Source organism: Setaria italica, chromosome III, assembly GCF_000263155.2.
Source record: "Setaria italica strain Yugu1 chromosome III, Setaria_italica_v2.0, whole genome shotgun sequence".
NCBI classification, from domain to species: domain Eukaryota; kingdom Viridiplantae; phylum Streptophyta; class Magnoliopsida; order Poales; family Poaceae; genus Setaria; species Setaria italica.
The window spans coordinates 9,726,308-9,753,462 of record NC_028452.1 but is presented as its reverse complement, the minus strand read 5'-3'; the positions used below and the strand labels follow the sequence as shown (position 1 = coordinate 9,753,462).

Here is a 27,155-nt window from a genome sequence, read left to right as displayed (position 1 = left end):
GGGCCGGCACAAGCGGAGGCAACTGCGATGTCGCCAGGAGGAGAGAAGAGAGAAAAAAGGAGGGAGAGAGAAGAATGGGAGCGGGCAAAGGTCGGGAGTGGGCACGCGGCCGTGGGCAGAGGCGGGGGGCCCTTCCACCATCTCGATCCTACATGCAAGATCTGACGATTGAGGTTTTGGAGGCAGCGTGGTTTAATAAAATGCCTGCGAATAACCTAGGTTTCATTTTTTAGAGATTTCTTATTCGGTCCTAGTGAGAATGAGTGCATGTTTGAATAGATTATTGGTAAGTAAAATTTCATAACTTTTATTATGTATATAGACCGTGCTGTACTCCATCTTCAGGTCCGTCGTCGGCTGCGGCGGCAGGAGGGCGTGACAAGGAAACGCCGCGATGGCGCGTCGTGTTCGCGCGCGCTGCCTGCCACAGCGCGCAGCTAGGACAGGACACTCGTGTCGCGCTCCCGGGAGCAGATGGCGTTGGCCGACTGGACGGGACGAACTGCGCGAAATGGATTGATTTGGATCGAGATGGTTGCAGGAAACGCTCAGAATTTTTTTTAATGGGCTAGCACTGTCAGTCTTGATGTTATATTTGCATTGCCATCGATTCCCTTTCCTGATCCTATTTTCAGAACCCTTTCGTTTTCTTCTCGCTCTCCGGACAGCTCGTTGCGATTATTGGCGAGAAAAGACAGGGGCCCCTCTGCTAGTACAGCCGGTGCAGGTCCGTTTCTCAAACACAGTTGGGCCGTGCAGTGCCGGTAGTAGATCAGTCTCGATGATATGAAACGCTCTTGAAACCGAAACCCCATGAAGCGAGCCCGGCTAGTCGCGCAAACGATCTAGGGGGTTGAATCCCGGGTCGACAACAATCTCAACATCGCTTGATTGAACATGATAGCATCCGTCGATCCTGTGATTACTCAATTCAAGCCGTTTGTCAGTAGGGGCTTGCCCCTCCTGTTTCTTCAAAAAATTCAAGCCGTTTGTTCGCTGTTGCCTTCCATTCGGTAGTTTCTTTGGACCTTCAGAAAAGCTCAGCAGTAGTTCAGAAAATGAGTTGCCGGTCTGAAACAAAACTAACATGATTGTACTGCTCTCAGATGGACTTGTCAGATGTGTGGATGGATGTGAACTTCGACGATAGAAGCGGCGTCGCTCCTCGCGTGCTCTCGTCTCATAGTTTGACAGGCCATTATGTAGCTAACAATAACATGCACCAGTTCTTCGCCTGTAGTGATAAACTATCTGATCTCAGCAAGCACCTGATGCTTCGGTTCTAGTCTGTCGCTCTGTCAGGAAAGGGTGTTTTCAGAACTTGCTGGTGTTGATGCCGCGTCCCATTTCCCATTTCGATCGTTTCTTTCGCCACCTTCTCGCGTCTCTGCCACAGGCAAACGGGAGTCCCGGGGGTGGTCGGCGTTTAAAACACCGACCACCTTCTAACCAGCCAGGGCAGCGCGGTTTGACTGACGACTGACAGAGCGAGAAATGTCAGGTGCCGTTTCAGTCTCAGGGAACAGATGGGATGTTTGGTTCTACGGTTAAAGTTTAATCCATATCCCATCAAATCTTTATATACTAATTAGAAGTATTAAATATAGACTAATTACAAAACTAACTGCACATATGGAGGTTAATTCGTGAGATGAATCTATTAAGCCTAATTAATTCATAATTAGTACACATTTATTGTAGCATCATATTATCAAATTATGGACTAATTAGATTTAATAGATTCATCTCGCGAATTAGCCTCCATCCATGCAATTGGTTCTATAATTAATATATATATTTAATACTATTAATTAATATCTAAACATGATGTGACACGAACTTTCCTTTGAACTAAAGATCCAAACGGGTCCGCAGACTACGTCGATTTCAACAGTGCCCATGAACAGGCCACCCATCCATCCATCCGTCGATCAAGTTAATTTCTGTTCCTTTCTGCCATCCGTTCAGCGGACTAGTTCAGGCTTCAGAGTTCAGACGATGAGCTGCACCATACCATCAGTGCGTACCGATGGACGATGCTGAACGTGCAGGTGCAGCAGTTCTTCCTCTGCAGAAACAAACTTAGAATTGGCTGGTTTGTATTCCTCCATTATGTAAAACGCCGTGAATCTCCACTCTCTTGCCCCGAGTTGTTTTCTGGATATTTGTACTTAACCATGCTAATTGGATTGGGTTTAATGGTTCCAATGGATTAGATTTCTTTTAGGAGCTGTTTAGATTGGTTATTAATAGGCTGATGATCAAATGGTTTGGTTTGGTTTGGATTCCTCCTAATAGGAAATAGTTTAGGAGTGGTTTAAAGAGTTTGATTCATAAAATTATTTAAGGATCCGATTTTTGATATGGACACATATAGAAGTCCAACTATACTTTTTCGCATTAAGTAGCTAATTATTAAACTAAGTCATCTCCAACAAATTTTAATCAATAAATTTTAAAGCGTGAAAGGGAGGTTTTAGTTCGAGGGTCCGACTTTTGACTGGGGCCCATATATATGTCTAGCTATACTATTTTGCACAAAATAGCAGATACTTAAACTGAGTCATCTCCAACAAATTTAGATCAATTTCGCTTAAATTTTAAAGTGTGAACGTGAGGTTTTAATTCTAGGGTCCGGCTCTTGACGCGGGACCACATGTATGTTTAGCCATATTATTTTACATAAAGTAGTGAGCAGTGAAATTGAGTCATCTCCAACAAATTTTGATGATTTCGCTAAAATTTTAATGTGTGAACATAAGGTTTTGATTCTAGAATCCGGCTCTTAATGCGGGATCCAAATGTACGTTTAGTCATACTATTTAGCAAACCATGTTTTTTATAGCAAACTCATGAATTCTATCAATTAGTTGGGTGGATTAGCTTGTGTTTAGATAATATAGATATGGGTGAGTTGGGTTGAAAAAATAAATTAATTTGACGTGGATTGGTGTGGGTTAGAGTTGGATTACAATCCAATTAGCAGGCCTTAATTGTACTACAGGAAAATGGTAGAGCCGGTCCGTGAGCTTAAATCACTTTCTTTCTTTCTTTCTTTTTTTTTTTTTGCCTTTTTTGAATCTCCGCCGGTGATAATTGACTTGACATGATTACGCAGAGATCTAGCGCGTTCATATCAGAGGTTACCACAACCCCACAGGTTCACAGGCGCTTTAGCTGATGGTTCATGCGCTGAGAGGCCAGAGAGGCCAGAGCACTGCGCTTCTGAAACGCTTGAGGTCGCGACGCTATTGGCTTAAGGCTTAAGCCTGCAAACCCTTTGACCGCAGCGATTTCTTCACCGGCGGCAGGAGTGCGAGCGTGAAACGAAGCTTTCAGTTAGGATTACGTTGCTGCCGCTACTGTCCAGACATTCCGACGCCGGTTGTACCGGCCCCAGATTTTTGGGGCGCGGAGTTTCGATTTCGGCCGTGGAGGTGGAGCCCAGCTCAACCAACCACTGTTGAGGCCACATGCCTACCACGGGGGCAGAACGTTGCGCATGATGCTACCAGCAATCTCCATGGACCACCGCCGCGAGGTATCTTTCAGGATATCAAACGAAGCGAGCGTACTCGACCAGGATATCGAGCTGTTTGATGGGTCGTGGATGCGTGCGGAAAATCTTTCTCTGCTTTCCGACCCATGCTCCGCTCTGGCCCTCGGTTCCTCTGCTGAGTGCTCGTCACGCGTCTGAACCTTCAGCTCGACAGAGCGCGCACTGTGCAGTCCGGACTGCAGACACGCTTCTAAAGTCTGGAGGACCATGGCGCCATGCGGGGAGAAGGTTTTAGTTCTCGCGCAACCATTTGTCCACCTGTTTATTAGTATATGGTGTGCTGCAGCAAAGGGTGAACAGTGATCACACAGACAAACAGAACAAGTTGAACAAGAAACAGATGCGACGATTTGAAGAACACTGGAATGGAATGCTTATGCAGAGCTAGAAAATTCATCAATTAGTTTTACAACTCGTCGATGGATGCGAAAACACACGACAAGTCGGGTATTCAGTCAATAATCATTGCTAGGACGCCCGATTTCCTGGGGCATTTTATTTGCTCACAGTATCCTTCCTTCTTCTGCTAGTAGTTGGTTATACGCTCATAAATTGAAAAGAACAGCACCTAAATGCAAGGTCTACGAGCTCACACGCTGCAATCATCAGCCATGCGCCCATGCCCAAAGCAAGGACCTTGATGTTGTCTTGGTCCTGGCGGTCACGGTTCGATTCCACATCTCCACGCAGTTAGCCAGCTAGAAGTTAAGCATCTCCCAGATCAGCTCCGGGTCGAACGACGGCATCCGCTCCAGCGGGCAGTCGCCGTCAGCCGAGGCCGCGCTCATGGACAGCACCCCGTCCGGCGACCCGTACGGCGTCGTCGATGTCGTCGTTGTCTCAGACGTCGTTGTGGCGCCCTCCGAGACGACCGGGCGCGCGGAGGCCGTCGCTGTGGCCGCCTTGGCGCCCTCGGAGCGGGCGCTCTCCTCGCGTTGCTTGCGGGCGCGCGCCCGCTTGCGCGCAAGGCGGGTGCGGATGGCCTGGATCTTGGCGTCGATGGCGGCGCGGAGCTGGCGCAGGTGCTCGGGGCAGTCTTGCCCGTCCATGACGCCGGGGAAGTTGAGCCGCGCGTACTCGCCGCGGAGCTTGAAGGCGGCGCGGTCGTAGGCGTGCGCCGCGGTCTCGGGGGAGTCGTAGGTGCCGAGCCACACGCGCACCCGGTTCTGCGGCAGCCGGATTTCGGCCACCCACTTGCCCCACTGCCGCTGCCGCACGCCGCGGTACAGCTTCTGCCGCAGCATGGCGGCCGCCGCCGCCGCGTCGTCGGGCGGCGCCTGGAGGCTCGCGGCGGACGAGGAGGAGGAGTAAGAGCAGGCGGCGGCCTGCGGCTGCGACGCGGCGAAGTGGCGGAGGAGCTCGCACTGGCGGTAGTAGACGCTGGAGCCGAGCGGTGGGATGGTGACCGGCGGCGGGAGGTGGGAGAAGACCGTGTCGAGGGCGCTCGTGCCTGGGGAGGAGAGCAGCAGCGAGGACACGGCCGAGCGGACCTCCCCGGGGAAGCTGGCCGGGGAAAGCGTGCGGAGGCTGGCGTCCATGGGCTCTCCGGCCTTGTGGGGGCGAGGCGGAAGAGGAGTAATTGCTGGAGGTTGTTACGGCCGAGGCGGGAAGGGCATTCTGGGGAGGCACGACTGGTGATTAATGTTCGTCTTGCACGGGCTGTTGAAGGACAAGGTGCGCGCCAAGTGGCTTATATAAGCGAGGAATCCTGCTGCGATTTTACCATTACACCCCTGGAGCTAAAAGTATGTGAACTAGAGACTTGTCATCGCAACAGTAGCGGATGCCAAATCCAGGTGTTTCGCTTTGCAAATTGCAGCACAAGTCAACTCCTCATCATGTTTACACCCATCGTCATAGGTAGATGAGGCTCAAGCTTCTACACGGCCTAGCCGATCGACCATCATCCATCCTGGTGCTACAAATTTGACTCGGTTCATCCAGGGGTCAATGTCAAATTGTCAATGCGCAACAATAATATTCCGCCGGAAAACTATCGTGGCCTTTAGTTAAGTCAAAAATAATATAAAATATTGACAATTCTCAACGAAAGTACGAAACTGTATGAACGGTGACATGATTAACAAGATCATTTGCTACAGAATTAGAAAGTGGTAAAGTACTAAAGTGGGTATTTTTCTCTCCACTACTTTTTGCAAAGTTGTGGTGTACTTCCTCTGCTATTGAATATATGATATTTAGGATAAAATAAGTAATTTTTTAAAAAAATTGAGATATCCAACTTGTTATAAACATCATATACTCCATTCGTTCCAAATTATAAGTCATTTTAGGTTTATCTGGATTCGTACCTTTTACTATGCATTTAGATCCGAGCAACGGTGCAAATTAAACACCAAATTTTACTACCGGAGCAGCGCTTCATCCGTGCTAGTTACGAGTCGGCACAAGTACTAAAGTGGTTTTTTTTTTCTCATTTCTATTTGCATAGTTGTGATGTACTTCCTCTGTTATTGGATATATGACATTTAGGATAAAATCAATAAATTTTAAAAATAAGCTATCTAAGTGTCATATATTTGAGAAAGGAGATAGTATTAAGATTAATCAAGATAGAGAATTATTTTTAAAAAATATAAATGACGAGTTCTTGTCCTTTTTTAAAAAGGAAGCGGGGTAGAGAAAGGAACACAGTTGGTTACACATCAAGATCAATATATGTAAGCATCTACATCGATCTCACAGTCCCAAAGAAGTAGCACATAATACACACATTATAATCAACAAACAATTGTATGTTTCTCCTTTTTTTTCTAAGGTCATATTTGGTTCCATAGGACTAAAATTTAGTCCCACCCTTTTGGCCTTTTTTTAATCCCTAAACTTTCAAATAGAGGGATTAAATGGAGGACTAAAGTCCTCTAGTTCCTTGGGAAGTGACTAAAGGGGACTAAAGACCTAAGAGGACACCTCCTACCCTTATTATTGCCTCGTTCCCCACCCATTCCTCATTTATTTTGTACCTTGATTAGAAATATTTTAATCTTTATTTATCTACTTTAATGACCTCTAAACGACGTAGGGACTGAAGGGACTAAAGGGACTAAAGGAACACTAAATACTGAACATCAAAAGAAATTTTGTGCATTTTATGCGTCATGGTGACTCGTGATGAAGGGCAGTTTCGGGAGTGGGCCTTGCCCGCTGGGTGCAGCAGGGACACGTGGCGGCTGGTCAGCGGAAGGGGCTGTGGCGCGTCAAAAGGTCGGAACAGAAGATGAGGAGAGAGGGGAGCCGTGAAGGCCCCCAAAAGCAAACTTTTGGCATTTATGAGGATTGGTTGCGGTGACAGACATCGGCCTTTCGGGCGCCACGTTTCCGGTCCTCGTCGCGGTGGTGCTGTGCCTGTCCCCCGTCGGCGTCGTTGGAACCCGTCCACCGTGAGCCGCGGACACGCCGGCGGTCGGCACCCCTCGCCGGTCGCCGCTGCAGAATGCTCACTGGCCTGGGAACCGGCGACCTGATGGACGCGACGCGACGGACCCGTGGGAGAAAAATCTGGTGACGAGTCCAGGCGCCGTACTTCCACTGCAGAAACGAAACAACAGCACTACAGCAGGTGAACTGGTGAAAATCCCGAAATGGTGCTGCTTTATCGAGTAGTTTTTGCTTGCGTAACCTCAATGTTTACTCACACAGGGACGTAATTGCAGTAAGAATCCTGTTGAGCAACTATGGGAGAAGGTGTTGAGTGCAAGCGATGCTGCTGATTTGGTGTCCCGTGGCATGGTCCCGGTGGAAGACGAAGAAGGATTGAACTCATTGAAGGAAGGTTGATGATGAAGCAAGGCAACTCGAAAGTGCTCTTTTGTCATCTAGGGGACGGTGTTGTTCACACACGTAACTCGCCGCTCACGTCCCTTTCATGGTCGAACGCCATTTTTATGTCCCGAGACTTGAACCAAAAGTGACAGTTTTGAGCAGCATGGTACTAGCAAGACACGTATTTTGAATTCTAGAAAGCGGGTTTCCAGGGCATGATTGAATGTCGTCGTCGTCGTCGTCTTCTTCTTTTTGCCTTTAGCATAATTCAGTATTTGCTCATTTAAAAGGCCCTCTTGGAAAGAGAGGAATGCACGAGTGTTCACAGATGCTCCACTGCAGATGGATCACCTACTCCTAAATATCAAAACAGAAGGATGAGGGAATACCTTAGCAAGACCTGGTTGATCGAGCAAAAGACCTGCGTTGTCTAGTGAGCGAGTAATCCCCTCTAGCCTTAATCGGCCTTTCTTTCAGGCTTGGTTGATCGCATTCTGTAATAGAATCTTAGCAAGTGTTCAAGCGCTTCCCTATGCGCGTTGTTGTAAGATGCGCAATTCTCTTGCGTATGTGATAAAAAAAATTTGAAGTTGTGAAGAGCACCACGCTGAGGAAATATCCTTGCCATAAATCTAAAGAAATGAGAAAAAAAAACTTAAGCATGATTGGCAACCAATCAATCATCCATACGGTTTTGTACACGTCGCTGTGGCAAGGGAAATGCTAGCATCATGCAGTGCTTGCCAGCCAGCTCAGATCTCATCACTCGTCAGTCGCCAGGAATGAAATTGAATAGATACGTGCCAAGTCAAAGGGGAGGCGCCATGGCAGGGACCAGGCGTGACTCGTGAGGCGTGTGTGTGTGTATGTGCCGTGCCCCCACAGGGGCCATGAAATGACTCGATGATGCAGCATAACGGCATGGTTCCCGACCGACCTCGACCTACCCCCGATGGCTCATCTGACTGAAGAACGTCCCAGAGGCCGGCCGTCTTGTCCAGTCTTGAGGCCCGCAGATGACCGGACATGCATGGTTCACGATTGCCTGATTGATTGCCAAGCCAAATTCTAGTTGTTCACACGATCGATCTGATCTAATTCTTTCTGCCTCTGCCCTTGTTTTTTTTTCCTGAATTGATGTCCCTGTTAGGGTCCATCAGCAGATCAACATCGGCTTGCAGTATCATCAGGTTTCTGAGAGTTTTTCAGGACGCATTGCTCTCGATTTCTCCTTTGTTTGGCCCGTACTGTAACTTGTAAGATGCAATTCCACATACGAGCAGCTAGTACTGCTCCTAGCTCTGAAGAAAGAAATGCTACAGGAGTACTGGCGTCCTGGTGCCGAATGTGGTACAGCCAGTACCAGTGACAAGTACAGAGGCAACAAAAGTGTGGTCAATCCTGGCGCGTCCCTCTCGGATAAAGAGATTCGGATCGGTACCCTCGTTGAACGGCAGAACGCAGGACAACTCCTTCCGATCCGATCCGATCCAAACGAAACGCATGCAAGAAAAGCCAGCAAGCCAACGAGAACGAGAGAGCAATGCAAGCCACTCGCCGTAGGAGCACGGTTTCTTGTTGATGCCGAGCCAAAAGGCGCGGAGTGAATGCGATGAGCTGTTGCGAAGCGAACCCACCCGTGGCGGGGGTGGTGGCGTCGCGTTCAGATGGGAACCTGGCGGCATTGAAGCGCAAAAGGCGAGGCCGAGAGCAACCCGCGTGAGGATGAGGGAGATTGCCGATTGGGAGGACGGAGAAGGAAGCAAAGCGTGGAAGTCAATGGCCGTGTTGGGGGCTCAGGCGCTCAGCGACGCTCGCCGCTCACACGTCGCTGTGGCTACAGCAACCCTTGTCTAGAATTCTTTGACTTCCTAGTCTAGCTCGTGTAGCAGCTAGGTAGTCTGAGATGCGAACCAGCCGAGCTGATTCATTGGTTTGGCCGGCTTCATTGCGGTGTTTTTACCGGCCTGATTGCTCTGTGTTCGTACAGGAGGAGGTTGATCTGTTATTGCACAATTTTAGCCTCCGTACTGAAACTTGTATTGTACGGGCATGGATTAGATTGGACGATCGCGTGCTTGCTATGGTTTTTATGCGCCCTGTTTGTTCTTGTTCCTACTGAGCTTCGTGCATACGATGATGATACGTTCGGCACACGTGGATTACAGGGCTGTGCGTTCGCCCTGTGTCCTAGGCTGGACGCCACACGTAACAGTAGCGCGACCACAGATTCGCCATATGTCTGATGACTTGCTCTGCTTGGGACGAGAAATCCTCTCCGTGAGCAAAATTTCTTCCAACTTTTGAAAAGCCATATTCCTTTTCTGGACTTGCGGTCGTGCCAGCCTGCAGGTTGCATAGGCCGATAAGACTTGAAACTCCCTCTTATAAAGCGCCACGGTTCTGGTTCGGATCAGCTTCGACGACTTTGATACGCCATTCCATGCACACAAACACCCTGGCAGACAGTGCATCAACAGTCTACGATGCCCACCGCCAACATGGACACTGACCCCCGGTCCCCCCCTGTGCAGGGCCTCCGGGGAGTAGCATTATCACTCTCAAAACTCACGTCAAACCGGAGCGGTCAGAGGCGAGCCCGAGCGAGAGCGACGCGGCGGCCCCAGGCGCGCCGCGCGCGTACGTGTCCGCGGCCGGTTGGGCCTCTGCGGCCGCCCACGGCCGCCCGCGCGGCGTGCCATTGCCATCACAAGCGAACGCGGGGGCCGTTCCGGCGCCGGGAAGGATGAAGCGGTCGCACAAGCCGGTCGCCGTCGCGTCGCGCTCGGGCGCCGGATGCGGCCAAACGGACGCTTTTCCGGGAGGGCTCCCCGGCACCGGCGCGCCTCCCTCTCGCTTCCCCCGCACCCGTACGAGCAACCCGATCAGTCCATCCGGACGCGTAGCGCTCTGGGCTCTGGCTTCGCGTGACGTCTCGCTCTCGGGCCGCAATTAACACCGCCTTTTCTCCGTTGTCAAGGCCGCGCCGCGCCCCGGCTGCCCGCGATGGGGGCGGATCGCGACGGAGCTGCACAGGTGTCCGGCGCGCGGCCGCGCGGGCGGCGTCCGGGCGAGTAAAAAACAAAAGCAGATGGGGGAGCGCTCGACGCGACGGCGAGAGCTGCGGCTGCCTGTCTGTCTGTCTGTCCATCTCAGCTGCGCGCGCTGGTCAAACAGGGAGAAAAACCTGGCCGCCGCCGCAGCCGCCGCTGGGCACTGCGCACTCTCCCTGGGCCGGGCGTTCCTTTTGCTGCGGCCTGCGGGCAGCTCGATCGACCGGTGCTCCGAGCTCCATTACTACAGGAAGTTCGTTGAGAGCGGATCGATAGCTGAATGGCTGACTGGCTGGGAACTGATTGATTGATCCAGCACCGCCCCGCCACGCCCGTGATGTGTGTTAACAACCAGCGGCAGCGGCAGAGGAGCCGTGGCGTGGCGTCCCGGCGCGAGGGGCACGGGCTCGGGTGACTGACTGCTCGAGCTCAATGATTGCGCTGAACCGGGTGTTTATCCGAGGGGGTTTGACTTTGCACACGTAGCGGTAGCACAGTGCAGATACTGCATAGATAGATGGAAGCGATAGGACAGTGGCGTCCCTTTCGGACCAAAGTCGTGGCTGGTATTAATTGACCCGGTGGCAGGCGCGCCCTGCTGGCAGGGGAATTAAGCGGCCTATCTCATCTCATCTGCCGATCTCGGCGTCGCGCGAGAGGTGGGCACTTGGCACCGGCAGGCGCGGTGATGGGCACGGCTCAACTGCTGGGTCCCGAACCAAAACCTGGTTGGTTAACTCCGATGGAGCGCACGGATTAGCCCTCGTAGCTCATAAAATATTTTTTCATATTTTAATAGGAGAGAGAAGAACTGTCTATTGATCAAAAGATAGTCTCATACACACGCTTCAAGATTACGTGAGGATGACATACGAGACCATTCATATTATAGGCTATGTGCTAAGAGCTAGATTATTGGAAGGGTTATCTCCTAGAGTGCTTAAAGTTAGATACTGTCTTGTATCATTGGAGGAGGGCTTAGCTTTGGCAGAGGTGAACAGTGCCAGGAGATCGCCACCTCTTGCTGTTGCTTGTCCGAGACCCATGCACAGAAAGCATGCTGTAGTGCTGTGCTAGACGTCACAATTAGGGTGCCAAGTCGATAGATGATCATCCAGATAGAGGAAGGCAGGAACTGTGCTGTGTAAAGGCATGCAGTTGGCAGAGGTCGCTTGCTCGCAGCAACGGTCGGAGCTGAGCTTCGGTTTCGTGATGGAAAGGGGGAAGCTGGGGTGTCCACGAACGTGGAGGAGGATACACTTGTAAGGTGGGCGACACGGAAGTACGGAACGGACTCCAGTAGGCCCAATCATGCATAGCCAAGAAAAATCATGATCATTGTTGAGCACGTACGAACGGCCCTGTTCCCCCAATCGTCGACCCACCGACGGGCATGGACGTGGCGGGCTTCTCTTTCGCGCTCTCCTCTTAAAAAACTGATGGTGATGGGCATGTGCTTGGCGTGTGTGTGTCAGCAACTCAATCAAATATGCTGATCTCTCCTCTAGAGGAAGACCGCAGAAAGTGGGCCGCAAGATGTTCAATTTTCGTGGGGTGGGGATGGGATGATGCCATGACGATGGTAAGCCGGCTGTAAACTTGGAGTCAGGAATCTGGTCCACCATTTTCCGCAAAAAGAAAAAATAACGATTCGGTCCACAGACCAAAATGAACTGGGCTAAGAAATGCCACTCGTTACTTCGCATGGCCCATATGCACATCTTTTGTTTGTACATGCAGCGAATGCCACTCTAGCATACTTCCATGCACTTGGATCATGCTACAGCTTGTTTTGCACGTACTCCCTCTGTACTAAATTACTATTTATTTTGATTTTTATAGATACATATATGCATCTAGATATATACTATGTTTAGATATATAGCAAAAGTTATGTATCTAGAAAAATCAAAACGAATTGTAATTTAGGACGGAAGGAGTATCAATTTAGCTATGGAGATTTGACCGTAATGTTCAATTGCCACACTGTAGAGGAAGCAACAGGTGGGAATCAACTGCAAGGCTCCAAACCAATAAAAGCATGTGCTGTAGCCAAAACAGAGCGAAAGCTTTCTTCTACTTCCTCCTCATGCATAGCCGAGGATGTGAGTGTGACATGTGACATGTTAGCGCAGCCAGGCTCTGAGCATTTCACATGTTAGGTAGACCCAACTCCTCGCTCGGGAGAAAAAACGAATCTTGTCATATATGGGATGCTCCATGAGTCGCTGTGATACCTAGAGATGGAAATTAAAGACAACCTTCAGTTAAGGGTTCCATCATGGTTGCTCAAATCTCAGAAGGAAAACAAACTTGCATCCAAGATGAAAGTCTCCAAGGAAGGAGAAGAAGCCATAGAAAAATAATCAAAGCTCTGAGCAATGGTCGATCCTCCAAGAGTTATACTCAAGCACTCGAGGTACAGAAATTTGCTAGGTACCAACGGTGTGTTGACCATCTGCATGAGGTCAAATTAATTATGTTCCAAGCATGACTTCTAAAATATCATGAGCTCTTTTACGGTGCACAATGATAAGCTATATTAGTGTTCAAAAAGGATTAGTATAAAAACATCTAACCATGGTATGAGTATGAAAACATTCACCTATGTTACGAGTAGTATATACATGTAGTATAAGGGTATAATGGTAAAAGCACACAAATAGCATCACTATAATTTTATTTTTACACTAGAATGAAGTTTAAAAGATCATTCCATTTGAATTATCATTTTTTACAATATAATAATTACTAAATTATGCATAATAATAAGCGGTTCTATCTTATATATACTATATACCACTAAGTAGTAGTATTGTGTACCGTAAAAGAGCTCAATATTATTATACCCATATAGCCTTTAGAGCAATACCTTATTGCTTGGATGTAAACCAGCTCCAAGATTTTGCGTGCTGGATGCAAGCTCAGCGCACAAACAGGGACATAACAGTTGATGTATAGCTTCTTCACCTGCAATGCTTTTTCAAGTGATACTTGTACGTGGCGATCACTGTCAAAGCGAAAATTGGAGAGATTTGGAGCTTTGCTTTCTATCAGTCGCAGCTTGTCGCAACCTGTCACTGACAGGTGGGTTAGCTACTTAGCCGCTAAAGGCAAGGTATATTCACATAAACTATCTCACAACAAAAGGCGAGATCCAAGGATTCCAAAGCCAAAGAATTGGAAAGAAGGCACTTTAACTCATCCCCTTTAATATACACATAGAACATGTCTAGTCTCGCCAGGCTTCTCAAACAACCAAAACCCAACTGTTGGACGAAAGGCACAATCGTCAAGAGAAAGATGGCGAATGGAGTCTCCATTCCCACTCGACAAAATTGAGCATGGGAACTTGTACTTCTTTGCAACGAAATGTTCAGCCAGAGCAAGGTTGAGTTCCTCAATGCCTGGTGTTATAGCCTTCTCGAGCCAACTGTCGAGAAAACGATGGTACCTCCTATTGTAATTTGGTGCACCCAAAAGCTTGAGTGTCTTCACACCAGTGCCTAAGTGATTCTTCATAATGCGGTCAACTTTTCTGGTAAAATCTCTTGCTATTTCATCCTTTCCACGAGCATTTTCAGTCAATCCCAATGTTTGATTACTGAAAGTGATGTTGGGGAAGCTCCTCCAGGAATATAGAAAGCCACGACACACCCAAGCTGTGCGGGCAGCATCTCGCAATGGCATTAACGAATGTATAAGACGCCAGATATCCTGCATGCACAAGCATGAAAGATAAGTTCAACATGAGAACTGCAAAGGTAAATGGTTACTTAATTCAAGATTCAATAGAAACATATGGAATAACATTCTATCCTAGGTGTTCTGTTCGTGATTGTACAAAGCACATTGTATTTTTTTGAAGGAACAAAGCACATTGTATTGCAGAAACTCATGACAATGACAGACAGTCTTTCGTGGGAGGAGTGAAATCTGCAACAGTTGGAACGAAGCAATTCCACATATGTAGTATGAGACGGCATGGTTAAGAGATCTGTTCATATATTATTTTATTTAACTAGCAATCTAGCATAGGTCCACAAATTTCTGCAGTTCAAGCACTCAGTGATACTTGCAATATGAGTGCTCTTGCAATATTAGTGTCCATAATCAACAACACTTTATAAACATACCTTTGGAAAGTATGGCCATGAATACCCATTTGTTTCACCAATCTGAGTTGTATCATCTTGTTGGCAGGGTGAGCCACTAAGATTATCCCGTGAAGTAATTGATCCATCTGCAACACATCATGAAAGGTTACAAATAAGGACACAGACAATAACAGGAAAAATACACAGATGAATGATGAATCCAATTTGTTTAACATCCAACTTTCATGCAAGAACACAAACAACTTCAAATAAGGACTTACTTTGACTTAGGAAAAGAAAAGAAAAACTAAGGTTACAACACAAATATTTTTTGCAAAACAGTGCAATCTCTCATCAATCTCCCCAACCAATGGAACTAAGATGGTGGAGCTTACCACACAGTGAGATTGATATCCCTTCCAAAATCGAGTTCCTTCGCCTAAAACTCGAATCACATGCCACATTCACATCAATTTGAGTGGATACCGCTAGCTCCTCTAGAGTCTAGAACCATAAGTTCATAATAGACTGGTAACATTTGTTTGATCACTGAAAAGCAACAACTTCTGTATCCCTTGAAGTTTTGTCAGCAACAAATTAATTCTCGATATTCCACCCAAAATATAAGTTCAAAGAAACATTGGCTAGCTTGGCTTATACAAATCCAAGGGACTTTCTTTCGGCATTCGACAAGGGGAAGGGAGTTTTTTTATACATGGAAAACATATATAGCAAACAAGCCTTGTTACTACGGGCTTGGATTTTGTGTGATTCTTACTACGGGCTTGGATTTTGCACCGGCGCCTCACTAGCAGCCCCATGGTGCGACGAGAAATCCACCTCCACCTGAAGCCAGAATTTGCCAAACTGGAGTATCCCTGAGAAATCCTGATGTGAAACAAAGAGGTCCGGTTACCAATCAAGTTTTGGAGGAGGATATGGTAATTCAATCACTTGATTTAGCAAGCATATGAGAAAAAGGATGTCTGGTGCTACAAATTTTCAGGAATAAATCTTTCAATGGCACTAAAAATTACAGATTTCCTATGTATATTATAGTCTAGTAAAGGAGCTTGATGGAAATGCGGGCAATCTAGTATTTGAAATACCTTACAACAGCATTTCAGAATTGGATTCAAGCATCAAAGCATCGTTTTCATCTTTAAATCTGAAGTAAACACTTAGGATAGCATAAGTGTTTAGTTTCAAGCAACACTGTTATGGACATGATGTCAGGATCTTATGTATACCTAGCTTTATTAAATATCTAATTTTAAAATATATTTATAATGCCCTGGTTAATTGGCCAGTTTTTAACCAGCAGAACTGCAAAATGGCAGATTCATTTTGTTGCTTGCAGTTACCTGTGCCTGCATGACCCATTCATATGATTTTTTATATATGCATCTGTGTTTTTTCCTACTCGCAATGTATATGCAAAATAATAAAGCACATGCTAAAATGAACCTTGAAGTGTACCTGAAAAAGTTTGGACACCAAATTAGAAAATCTCGATAGTCAGATTTTTAATCAGATCCGTCCCAAAAAAGTGATCACTTCTATGGGTTACATAGACATGTATAGCAATATTAAATTGAGAGAATTCCTTATATGACACTGAAACAAATTCTTATTCCCTATATGACATCAAAAAATTTTACCTCCCTTATTCGACACTAGATTCATCTTTTATGCCTTTTGTGGCACTTCCGTTAGCTCTGTTACTCACTTCCGTTAAAATTTCCAACGAGCATGTCAGTTGTTTCCACTATGCCCCAAAGTACCCTTGAGAACCAGGCCATCTGAAATTCATCCACTCGATCTTCTCGCTCCCTCCCCATCACGCTTGGTCTTCTCTCTCCCATCCTTGAATCCGGTGGAGCGTCGCCTTAGCTTGGTGGAGCTGCAATGGGCTCAGCTCGGCAGCGGCGCTTGACATGGGGAGCAGCGGCAGCTAATCGACTCGCCCGCGGGTAGTTGAGGCTGTGAGCAAGGAAAGCTGGACAGCTGCAGAAGTTGGCAAGGTGAACCCGAGGAGGGCACGCAGGTGGGGGCTCAGGGGCTGCCAGACGAGGCAAGTACTAAGAAGATGAGAAGAGAGAGAGAGACATCCTGATTCCTGCACACAGGAAGACGAAGGTGCTCCCATTTTTATTTTTCCAATCCTGTCATGCGGGGCCCATGGACAATGCTCATTGCTCTCGCTGTGGTCTGTGGCCCTTCCAACCCTTTGCCAATTTCTACATGTGCACATGCTGAGTGCCTAAGTCTGCCTCTTGGAAAAAAAGAAGACGTCACTCTTGTAATGAGAGGGGTAAAAGGGTCTTTTTAAGTTGGACTTAACAGCCATATGGATGGAATTGTCACAAAAGGCATAAAAATACACTCTTGGTGTCAAATAAGGGCGGTAGAAAATTTTCTAGTGTCGTATAGGGAACCAGAATTTTTTCGATGTCATATAAGGAATTCTCTCTATTAAATTGTTAAATTCTTCGAACGTCAGTTAAGAAAAACAATCAGAAAGAGATTATAATTTGACAATCCATTCATTCATAATTCATAAAAAGGGAAAATATCTAAGATTGGAAGGACAAAAGATGAATAGCATACCACCAGTAAATTTTGTTCTCCTCAAATCTTGACATTAGAGATTGTGTTACTGGTCTGAGGACAAACCAGTAAAACCAAATGGTTTCTCAATAATTGCCTGTACATAACATGAGGCAGCTCTATAATCCTTAAGAGCAAGGTAGCAACAGAACCTTAGTACGAGCTTGAATCCCAGGATCTGGTTGATCTCCATCAATGCAGCTTCAACGCCTTGCCTTTTCTTAAAAGATGCAGCTCGGAACATATAGGGATATGTCAGAGTAGGGTCCAACTCAGTATGTAGCCTTGTTAGGTTTCCGACTTGCCATCACCATCCAAATGTAGTGCTATTTCTGGATGCATCCATCCCAGAGGCCACCAAGATGACATAACAGAATCTAGCTTCTTGAGAGCAAAATGCTTATTACCCCTCAGAGGGGCCAATCTCCACCAAGCCCACTACCAAATAGATATGGCAAGCAGAAAAGGCAGTATTGAACAGGCGCTCGGCTCCAGGGTAATCTTTCCTTATAGATCTTCTCATGAAAATGAAGAAGCATTTCAGAGCAAAGCTCTTTACCTGTCCATTTAGTCGCTGTTTCTTTCCCCTCTTGCTACCTGATTCAGTGCAACAGTAATAAGAGAGGAGCAGAAAATTACAAGAGCTGAAAACGGGAGATTTGCCATATGGTTTTGCTAGTAAGTGTACAGAACAGTTCACCTCAAGGCAATATAAAAGAACATGTATAACAAGCAAAGGATCAGTTCACAAGAGATTAAACTGGAAAATTTACCATATGCTCGTGCTAGTGGTTGTAAGGCGCACTTCGCACCAAAGGAAAAATAAAAGGACATTGATGGCAAGTAAAGAATCAGATGCAAGAAGCGTAAAAAATTCCTTTGTCTCTGCAGGCCTGGCCGTGTGACCCAAAGCTTGCTTCCCGCTTGCAGCCTGCAGGCCTGGACGCATGTTGCACGCCTACGCTCCGTGGAAGCAATTGGCGCGCTGGATGGCGCTGCTGCCCGCTTGGCCGCGCTGCGCAGTTCAGCACTGTCCTCGCCAGTGATTACGTCGCTGGAGAGCAACGCCGCTCTAGCCAGTGAGCGCGAGGACAGAAGAAATCCGGGAAGAACCAACAAAATGACGAATTTTGCCGCTAACCAAGGCCAATGGGGAGATGGAAGACGGGATTAGAGCAACCCACCACGTCGAATCGCCGGCGGTTCGTCCTGGCTGAGGAGTTGAGGGACAGAGTAGCGACCGCGACGGCGAGGTCCGGGTGCCGCTGCGCCAGCGGTCGCGCGTGCGGAGCTCCGTGCTGCCGAGCGCGCAGGTGCCGGGGCCGCTCGCAGGCGGGCGAGGCCCGCGGTGGGGGTGGAGAGCAGCGCGTGGTGGAAGGCCGCGTGCCGTGCAGCCAGCGGCACACGACGCAGGCTTAGGACGCGAGCAGGCGTCCACGCGCGGGCGGGGACGAGGGAGGCTGCGGCTTGGGGCGTCGAATGGCGTGGCGGCAGCTGCGACGGGCTCGAGGGCGTGGCCGCGGCCCCTCCTCTTCCCCCTCTTCTACGCCAGATCCGTCATGGAGGAGCTTCAGGTAGCGCGGTCCGACGGCGACGAGCTCCGGTGGGGTCCCTGTGGCACAGGGAGGGGCCGCGAACAGGGCGAGCTCGCGCAAGCGTTGGCAAGCACATGGTAGGGGCACTGCTGGCAGTTGCAAGGGCGCCGCACGCAGGCGGTGGCGGCCAGGGTGGCGACATCCCAGCGGCGCTGGCGCCCGCTCCTCCCCTCCCCTCCTTCCCGCTGCCGCACATACCTTCCCTCGGTCTACCGCCTCCTTAGCCTCTGGCGTCGCCTCCGCCTCCCATCCTCCAAATCCCCGCCTTCCCCGTCCAGGCTCGCGGTGTGACTCGCGGCAGAGGATGATTTGGGCGGTGACGACGGCGTCCGAGCAATCGCCGGGTGGGAGGAAAGGAGGGAAGGACGGAGACGACGGCGGCGCGACGCAGAAAACGGGCGATGGGGAGGAGAGGAGAGAGAGGAAGAGGGAGATGAATGGGAGGGGTGAGCGCGGGTCAGGGCTGGACGCGCGTCGCCGGGTGTGGGCAGCGGGGGTGTTTTTAGAAAAACGACGGCGATTTCCGAATTTTCTCTTCTTTCTGTTGAAATATTTCGGACCCCAGGGGTTCAGTGAAGACGGAGGATCTCCATGGACCTGAAGTCAATTGAAGGAAAAGTGGAGGGCTTTTTTGAAAATTTCGAGGTGCCTGCCTGGCTGGTAATAGACGTCCGGATTTCCGCGATCGAACGGCCGCAAATTCTGGGCGACGTGGCCCACGCCAATGGTCGCCGGAGGAACCCCCGGAATAGGGTACCCAGGTAAGAAATAACCAAACACGGCCCAATCCAAGGCCCACTCTTGCCATTGTCCCACTTGTTATTGCTTCTATGCAAGAGCTGCCGTTGCGGACAAAATCAGAGGCGATCACGGCTATCAGTAAAAATGTGACTTTTCCTCTTCAAGGTACAAGCAGAAACCATATAGGGAAGGCAATTACCTGCCCAACAGTGGAACCACAACACAACCTTTCAAAAGCAGTCCCAATCAACGTTAGGTGGACTACCGAGTGCCAAACAGTCAAGAAGCAAAACAGAAACGATTGCAGAATCAGAAAAGAACCAATACTCTACAGCAACATAAAGCAAGAAACCACTCTTTTAACACCTGGCTCAAACAAGGCTCTCGCTCCCTTTCGAGCAGTCTTCTTAACCCTGAAGAAAACTTGTTAACCTGGAACAATTGTACTCGTGGAGTCAAGGTCCCAAGCTGCCTGAAAATCGAGTGCTGCCGAACCGACTTGTATCAACTGCTCGGTAGCCAACCGGGAGAAAGAATGTTTTTAAAAGAAAAATAGGGAGAAAGAAACATTACCACCACATATGATGTGAAAGAACCAAGAGAATATAATAAATTGGCATATAGCTATGATTAGGACACCGAGAGCCTCAAACATCCAACACCGCTCCCCTATGTACACCCTGCATCACCATGCCGTTCAAATTCGAACCCTTTTTAATCCCCAGCTTCTCAGCATGCTCAAATGCTTTTAATTGTCATCATCTACCCGCTACAGCTACATGCTCAAAGCCTCAGTAAACTAAAATCATCAGGCCGCGCCGGCGCCGCCGCCGCCGCCGCCGCTCCTCTTCAGTCGCTGCAGCTCGACCACGACGACGCTGATGTTGTCCTTGCTGCCGCGGGACATGGCCAGCTCCGTCAGCAGTGCCGCGGCATCGGCGGCGGTGCGCCCGGCGACGGACTCGGGGAACTTGGAGGCCGCCCGGCCGCTGAGGCAGTTCCTGGCGATCTTGCACGCCACCTCGTTGGACACCACGTCCCACAGCCCGTCGCTGGCCAGGATGAGGAACTCGTCCTGGTCCGTGCGGTCCACCACCGTCACCTCCGGCTCGGCGCTCACGTACGGTTTCAGGTAGTAGTCACCTGAAATGTGTATCGAGGCACAAATGCGTTCAGGGTGATTGCTGATTACATGGAGCATCTGCACAGTTATCCTCCTTAGTATTAAGAAAGATGGAAGGAGATGGAGGTTCTTACCAATCGACCTAGAAGTTGCAAGCACTCCCAGGACACGGTACCCGTTCCAGTTGATGACTCTGCCCCCAGCCGCTTCCACCCTCTGCAACTCGTCTGGCCGATCTGGCTGCATAGTCAGAACAAAGCATCATTAATTAGATCACTCATGCTGACTGCTGAGCACTGCTCATGGCTTAGCCATGCCTAATGCTAATTTCGGGGCAGATTTTGCAGTTTCTTCTTCTGAGAAACCGTTTATTACAGATCTCAACACAAAGTAATCCTTGAACTGAACCTTGATACGATGCAATTTAAACATCCAAATCAGATAAGTCATTCTCGTACTAAAAAGAGTAACTTCCACGATAAGCTCTCTCATCTGTTCGGCAACCAAAACTTGTCTACAAAAATGATTTTTGTTTTCGGCAACACATCGAGCACTTTCTTCTCCCATTCCATCTAACCATCTAGCCACGTCCATTGCTAGCAGAACATACATTTTAAGTATCTTCACACTGCAAAAGTGTATCGCTCCTACTGTGATGTAGGCTGCATCCTTCGGCATACGTGGGGTACCAGGTGGAATAGCCACTGGTTGGCACCCACTGCTCAAATGAAGCATATGCCAGATTGCCAGAACAGCACCGACCACGGGGTTAGATCCTACCGGGCCTTGGAGAGAGAGCATTTCGTAAACAGAGAAAACGTTTTTGTGTGGGGCAAGGTGCTTGGACCTAACACTCGGCTCATTGAGGAACAGCAGTGCAGCACTAGGCTACCCCAGCTCGCTTTCTTCCCCAAGGGAGATCACCTACGTGGCCTCCCGTCTCATGAGCAAGGAATGATACCACTCAACCAGAATGCCGCTGCGCGCTTTGCCCCACCAACCGCAACCACCTCGGGCCGGAAAATTCGCCACGGCCCATTCCGTTTCTGCACAAAGCTAGTAACACTGACCGACACCGGCCGGCCAGCTTTGGCACCACGCAACTCAGCCAGGAGCAGACGACACGAGATCGTCGTCTTCTGATGCTTGTGCGGTGCAGGAACATTCTCGAGACTAGATTAGTTCGCTAAACTAAACCTGTACCAGTACCGCCAGTGATTAGAAAATTAGATCTGATCCTTCCCGGGCGCAGATCAGCTTATCGATTAAACAAAAATCCGAGGTATTAGAGACGTTAAGTACCATCAGCCCATCAGGGAGTGTCATTAGCCGTGTTAATCTAAGCATTTGTGAGGTGTGCACCCGTACTACAACGTACCTTGTGATCAGTGGATAGTGGCACCGCGACGCCCCCGCGGGAGAGCACGGCGCGGGAGTCGCCGCAGTTGGCGACGACGATGCGGCGCTGGCCCACGACGGCCACCACGGCGGTGGACCCCACGGTGTGGTAGGGCAGGTCGGGGTCAGCGCCCGCGGCGGCCTGCTTGGGCGGGGGCGCGAGGCCGCCGGTGACCTCGCCGTCCACCCGGGCGAAGCTGGCCACCAGCGCCTCCTTCCAGCGCGCGTAGCTGCCGACGCCGCGGCGCAGGCCAACCTCCTCGGCGAGCACCACGTGGAGCCGCTCCCGGCACGCCTCCGCCACCCGCGCCCCGCCGTGGCCGTCGTACACCGCGAAGAAGTCCTCCTCCCCGTCCGAGCCTCCGCCGCCGCCCTTGGCGCCCGCGCCCGCCGAGGCCAGGAACGAGAGCGCGACGGAGAAGGCGTCCTCCATCTCCCTCCGGCGGCCGATCACCGACACGGCGCCGTGCGACAGGCACGCCGGCCACCTCGCCCCGTGGTGCGCCTCCACCGACGAGTCGGACGACGACCTGTCCGACCCCGACCGGACCCTCTTCGCCGACACGCCCTCCTCCGCCGCCTCCGCGGTCCGCCCGAGCCTCCGGAGCTCGAGGCGGCGGCGGCGGCGGCGCGCGGAGGCCGCCACGGCGCCGGCGCCCTTCCCGTCCCCGTCCCCATCCCCGCCCGCCACGGCCTTGCACACGGGGCCCTCACCCCTGGTGGCGCTGGTCTCTCTCATGAGTCCGTCCCCGTCCCGCCTCGCTAAAAGCAATGGAGAAAGAAGAAACGGTAGGCCGGCGAGAGGTGGGGTTTAATACGGCCACCGAGCCGAGGAAGGAGAAGCGTCCACCGCCGTCGGATCCCGCACGGGCGGCCGGATGCCCACCAGCGCCGCGGGCGGCCCGCGAGGACGTGGACGGGCGAGATCGCCGGTGGGCGCGTGGCGTGTGCGCGCCCGATGCACTGCGGCGCGGGGGGAGAAAATATCCTGCGCCCGGTCCATGGACCACGGCCCCCGGGTGCGAAGGGGAACGGGCGGGGCCGAGGCCGCAGCGACCCGGGGTGTTGGTGGGGCGGGTGCACGGGAGGTCCAGAGCGGTTGGACCACCGGGTCACGCGTGGGTCCCGGTGGTGGGGGCGGCGAGGGGTTACGTGGAGGACACAGGGGCCGTCGGAGAGGGTGTGGGGCACGTCGCGCGATTTGACTGTGCGTCCCCGGGACAAATGTTGGGGCCAGAGGCCACAGGCTTTTCCGTGCAAGAAAGCAGATTCTACGGCCCAAGGAAACGTTCCGTTCGGACGTTCCTACGTCGTCCGTCGCGTCCTCCTCTGATGAAACCGAACGGACGAAGAACGGGCCGTAACGTTTCACTCTAGCAATGAAGCAATAGCATTTGATCGGGCTCGAAGACAATCGTGGCATTTCGTCGTCAAGCAGTTGGAGGTCGTTGCCAGCTTAACGGAGCTACTGAGCTAGTAGCAGCAATGACATACTGACACATCATGGAGGTATGTTTGAACGCTGCTGCACTCGCACTCGGAGAACGGTGTGGATGCGGGGAGCGGCCAGCGTGCGTGCGTGGCGGCTGGCGACGACAACGAGGGTTCAGCGGCCGGATGGTGGCGGGATATTTGGAGCGTCGCGGGAGGACGCGTGGCCGCCGGCCCGCGTGCCCGGGGCCTGCCGGGTCCCCGCCGCAGGCTTTCTTTCCTCGGCGAGGGCGGCAGTCCCGCGCGCGACTCCTGTTTGAGTGGGAGCGCCGCTGGCGCGCGCGCGGGGGTGCGTGGCGCGGCAGCCTCGGGCGCCGGTTCCGGCCGTGCACGGCCTACGCGGCGACGTGGAGGGCCTACGCCGAGATAGCGGAGGCGATGGATGGTGTCCCCTTCCCCTGCTTCGCTCACCTTCCCTCCTCCTCCTCGGTCCTCGTCGTCTCTCTCTTCGGCCTACGCTCGGTCTGTCGCCATGCTCGGATGCCTCCCCTAGTCCCCTCTCCCTCCCCACGCGTCCGGTCGTGCGCAGGGCACTCTGTGCTCGCACGAGCCTCGAGGCGCCCAGCCGCTGCCACGGCTGGCTGGTACCATGAACTTTCTTGCGAGGTCTCGCTGTGCACAGAGATCATGTCGGTGCCGGTTTTTTTGAAATGCTGCCGCCGCGCGCCAGCATGCCTGCCTGCGCTTCAAAAGCTCATGCTCACGCATGGGGGTCACATGGAAGGACAATGCTGCGTTCGTCGTCCTTTCCTCACACAGTTCTACGGACTGCTGCTGCATTTTCCGAGTTCAACTCAACTCATGTCGCCATGCATGCCAAGTTAGCCTGAAGCACTACTACTTTCTTCGTCGTTAAGGTGCATGCCAGCCATTTGATAATTCCGTCTCCCGCTAGCTCGCTCCTCCACGTACGCATTTCGTGTATCAAGCTATACGGGGGCGATAAGCAGTGCGTGATGGAAGTACCGACGTGTCGGCATGCAAGGTCTCGAGGGGCAATAGAATAGCATATATACGTGCAGAGATATGATGCTTCCGTAATTTAAAAGTCGCTAACGGAACCAAGTTGCTTTGTGCAATTACCTATGTTCATCGCGCTGTGCGCAAGTGCCTTGTGCAGCTAGACGAACGCGTACGTTGTGATGAACATGTACGCATACCAATTTACAAAACAACGCTACATCACAATTAACGTGCGAGCGGTACGGTGTAGTAATAGTGTGCATTATGTAATGACCCAGCTTGTGAGCCGATTCTATTGTGAGCTGATTCTACGAGAAAAGTGATTTTATGGTTGAAAGTGATTCTCTTTGATTCTCTAGCATAAACTCTTAAAATTAGGATGGAGAATCACTTCACAAAATCAGGAGAAGCTACTTTTTTCCAGCTCCCAGCTCCCAGTCTCTTATTCATTTTAGAGAATCACTTCATAGAATCAGCAAAAAATCATTTCTCTCTGAAAAACTGTTTGGTAGAGCTTTTGCTGGAATCAGCAAAGAATCAGCTCTGGGAGCTCTGCCAAACGCACCCTTAGGAAAACAACGATGCATGTCCATTCTACACGCTACGTGGACAACATCTACACTGCAACCTGCTTACGATTTCGTCATCGTTTCGCATAAAAGGGTTACCCGATTTTGCAGTACCTCATCCAACTCGACACTTACTATTTAGGACTAATACTAGAGATAATCTCATGCATGGTATTTAAATTGTTGGTCCAACTTAACCATGGACTATTACACATTAAGGCCCCGTTTGGTAGGGCTTCTCAAAGTGCTTCTCCACCGACTTTTGGTGAAGCCCTACCAAAGGACCAATTTCAAAACGGCTTCACCACCAAAGCCGGGGAGAAGCCGCAAAACGGCTTACACTAGAGAGGAGAAGCCGAAAAAAGTGGCTTCACCGGCTTCTCCTCTCTCTCCAAGCATTAAGTGATCATAAAATTACATATATTACCATTGAGAAGCCGTTTTACCAAATGTTTTGCAAAACGATTTCAGCTTCATAAAAAAGCCACTCCACCGAAGAAGCCGAAGCCGAAGCCATTTTATGAGAAGCCGAAGCTCTACCAAACGGGGCCTAAATAATTGTAAAGTAGTCATGAACCGCAAAATACCAAATAATGCATTGGTATAATATGCTGCGCTACGTGCAAATGGGGTATGCTGTGGCGCGTACTGCACGGTATGGGGCATGTCAAGGACTATACTCATCTGGACAGCTAAATTGCAAAGTTGCCCTTGTGTTGTGTACGTAGTGGACTAGTGGTGGCGCACGTACGTGTACTTAGCATTTGACCTGTAACCAGACAGCAGCCTCAACCCCCAGAAAGTTGCGTAATTAGCGTCAGCGATGGCGATCGATGACACTGTACACGCGTAAGTACATAGGTAACATTCATGCATCAGGAGCCAGCCAGCGTTACTTCCTCTCTACTGTCTCTTTCTTCTAATTTTCCCGTATCGCTGCCTCCGCTGGTCGCTTTCAGTGCGCGGACGTATGCGTTGCCTTTAGCTGATCCGTGCGATCGGGCGCCGAGCAGAGCGGCGAGGATAGGTTCAGCGTCCCGTCAGCTGTCACGCACGCCATCGAGCGCGCCCTGGTTCTCACGGCACGCCGCCGGAAAAAGGCAAGCCATGGTCCATGGATCGTAGCCGCTGGTATCTGAACGGCGCATGCAGCTGCTGGTAATGTAAGGTGTGCTGTGTCGTGCACCCACTGCACGGCCTAGTGGCCCAAGGCATAACTGGTGGTGGTTGTTCTGGCTACTCGTACTTGCGATGCATTGCGGCACAGTGTACCTGGCTCCGTTACGACACACCGCACAAGGATAACATACATTTATCTAAAAATCCCTGCCTGCCTGCCAAAACGCGTGCTGGCCGCATACTGCAAGCGAACGAATCGATGTCCAGCCGATTTGTGATATGTGGTTGCCGAGAAAAAGGCAAGTTTTGGCCCACGTACGTTACGTCGGCATACTGAGATGAGATGGAGATGCTGCGGAATGTGTCGCCCACAGGCCACGCAGAGAACACTGTTTACCGAACCTTTTCGCTCCTTGAGCTAAGCTAGTGACGTGTGCAACTGTGCACATAAACTAATAAAATACTTTGAAAAATAAATCCGAAAAGGATCGTCGAGTATGGCGCACACAGACTACCAGCAAAGAACGGCAGGCGCGGCGGCGCCTGAGGCCGGTTGCTGGAGACTTTGGAGCCATGGAGATGGAGCAGATCGACGCCGGGACCGGGAGATGCGATATCGCATTTCTGTGAATCTCGCGTGCCTTTCTTTCCTGATCTTTTCCGCCTCGACAACGACGGCGCGAGGCGCACACAGGACCCACTGCACAGCATCCTGTGCCGGCCGCGGGCGAGAGAGGGGGCAGAGACAGGGGAGATGCGTGGGCGCCCGGGCACGTACGTGGCGGTGGGGGACCACCCCGTCCTGCCTCGGCCGTCTCGTCGCTGAAAGGCGCCACGGGACGTGGCACGCAGCAACAGCGAAAGGGTTCGCTCGGGAGTCGGGAGCCAGCGTCCGGCTTCTCCGGCTTCGCCGGGCGAGCCAACAAAGCGAGCGATTCTTCCGGCCAGGCGTCCAGCACGCCCCACGCGCGTCGTGTCACGCGTGCACTCATGACTCGCGCTGGCTGCCCGTCACGCCTTCCCAGCCTCTCGAATCGACGACTAGAACGTAGGA

At 50.7% G+C, this 27,155-nt stretch overlaps 3 protein-coding genes across 11 annotated transcripts; all 3 read right to left on the bottom strand.

The window, feature by feature from the left end:
• Positions 1-3,884: 3,884 nt before the first annotated feature.
• LOC101784819 (ethylene-responsive transcription factor ERF061) lies at positions 3,885-5,229 on the bottom strand. The gene has a single exon (XM_004961103.4). The coding sequence runs from the start codon at positions 5,095-5,097 to the stop codon at positions 4,258-4,260; it is 840 nt and encodes a 279-aa protein (XP_004961160.1). The 5' UTR covers positions 5,098-5,229; the 3' UTR covers positions 3,885-4,257.
• A 7,112-nt stretch (positions 5,230-12,341) lies between these two features.
• On the bottom strand, positions 12,342-19,169 carry LOC105914120. Of its 9 annotated transcripts, none has more exons than XR_001163683.2 (7): positions 18,287-19,169; positions 17,103-17,699; positions 15,857-15,971; positions 14,888-15,380; positions 14,532-14,638; positions 13,268-14,112; positions 12,342-12,853 (listed from the first exon to the last, which is right to left on the bottom strand). XR_001163683.2 is itself a non-coding variant. In XM_022825138.1 (7 exons), exons 3-6 carry the CDS (start codon positions 17,344-17,346, stop codon positions 13,606-13,608), a joined length of 816 nt encoding a protein of 271 aa, XP_022680873.1. In that variant the 5' UTR covers positions 17,347-17,540; positions 17,662-18,156; positions 18,287-19,168; the 3' UTR covers positions 12,369-12,853; positions 13,268-13,605. The 9 variants fall into 9 exon arrangements, 5 of the variants coding, with proteins under 5 accessions (XP_022680873.1, XP_022680872.1, XP_022680871.1 ...); XM_022825138.1 differs by lacking the exon at positions 15,857-15,971 and having other exon boundaries at positions 12,369-12,853; positions 15,271-15,380; positions 17,255-17,540; positions 17,662-18,156; positions 18,287-19,168; XM_022825137.1 differs by lacking the exon at positions 15,857-15,971 and having other exon boundaries at positions 12,369-12,853; positions 15,271-15,380; positions 17,255-17,540; positions 17,662-17,699; positions 18,287-19,168.
• An 851-nt stretch (positions 19,170-20,020) lies between these two features.
• On the bottom strand, positions 20,021-22,733 carry LOC101754855 (probable protein phosphatase 2C 51). The gene is made up of 3 exons (XM_004963524.3): positions 21,940-22,733; positions 20,696-20,801; positions 20,021-20,581 (listed from the first exon to the last, which is right to left on the bottom strand). Exons 1-3 carry the CDS (start codon positions 22,696-22,698, stop codon positions 20,247-20,249), a joined length of 1,200 nt encoding a protein of 399 aa, XP_004963581.1. The 5' UTR covers positions 22,699-22,733; the 3' UTR covers positions 20,021-20,246.
• Positions 22,734-27,155: the final 4,422 nt, after the last annotated feature.

Coding starts and splice junctions, on each gene's coding strand:
- LOC101784819 (XM_004961103.4), bottom strand. CDS start 5,097: ATGGACGCCAGCCTCCGCACGCTTTCCCCGGCCAGCTTCCCCGGGGAG.
- LOC105914120 (XM_022825136.1), bottom strand. CDS start 17,346: ATGTTCCGAGCTGCATCTTTTAAGAAAAGGCAAGGCGTTGAAGCTGCA. Junction 14,639..15,270: donor GTGCAAAATCCAAGCCCGTA/GTAAGAATCACA, acceptor GATGTGTTGCAG/ATGGATCAATTACTTCACGG. Junction 14,113..14,531: donor CATGGCCATACTTTCCAAAG/GTATGTTTATAA, acceptor TTGTGCATGCAG/GATATCTGGCGTCTTATACA.
- LOC101754855 (XM_004963524.3), bottom strand. CDS start 22,698: ATGAGAGAGACCAGCGCCACCAGGGGTGAGGGCCCCGTGTGCAAGGCC. Junction 20,802..21,939: donor CACTATCCACTGATCACAAG/GTACGTTGTAGT, acceptor CTGACTATGCAG/CCAGATCGGCCAGACGAGTT. Junction 20,582..20,695: donor TGCAACTTCTAGGTCGATTG/GTAAGAACCTCC, acceptor TACACATTTCAG/GTGACTACTACCTGAAACCG.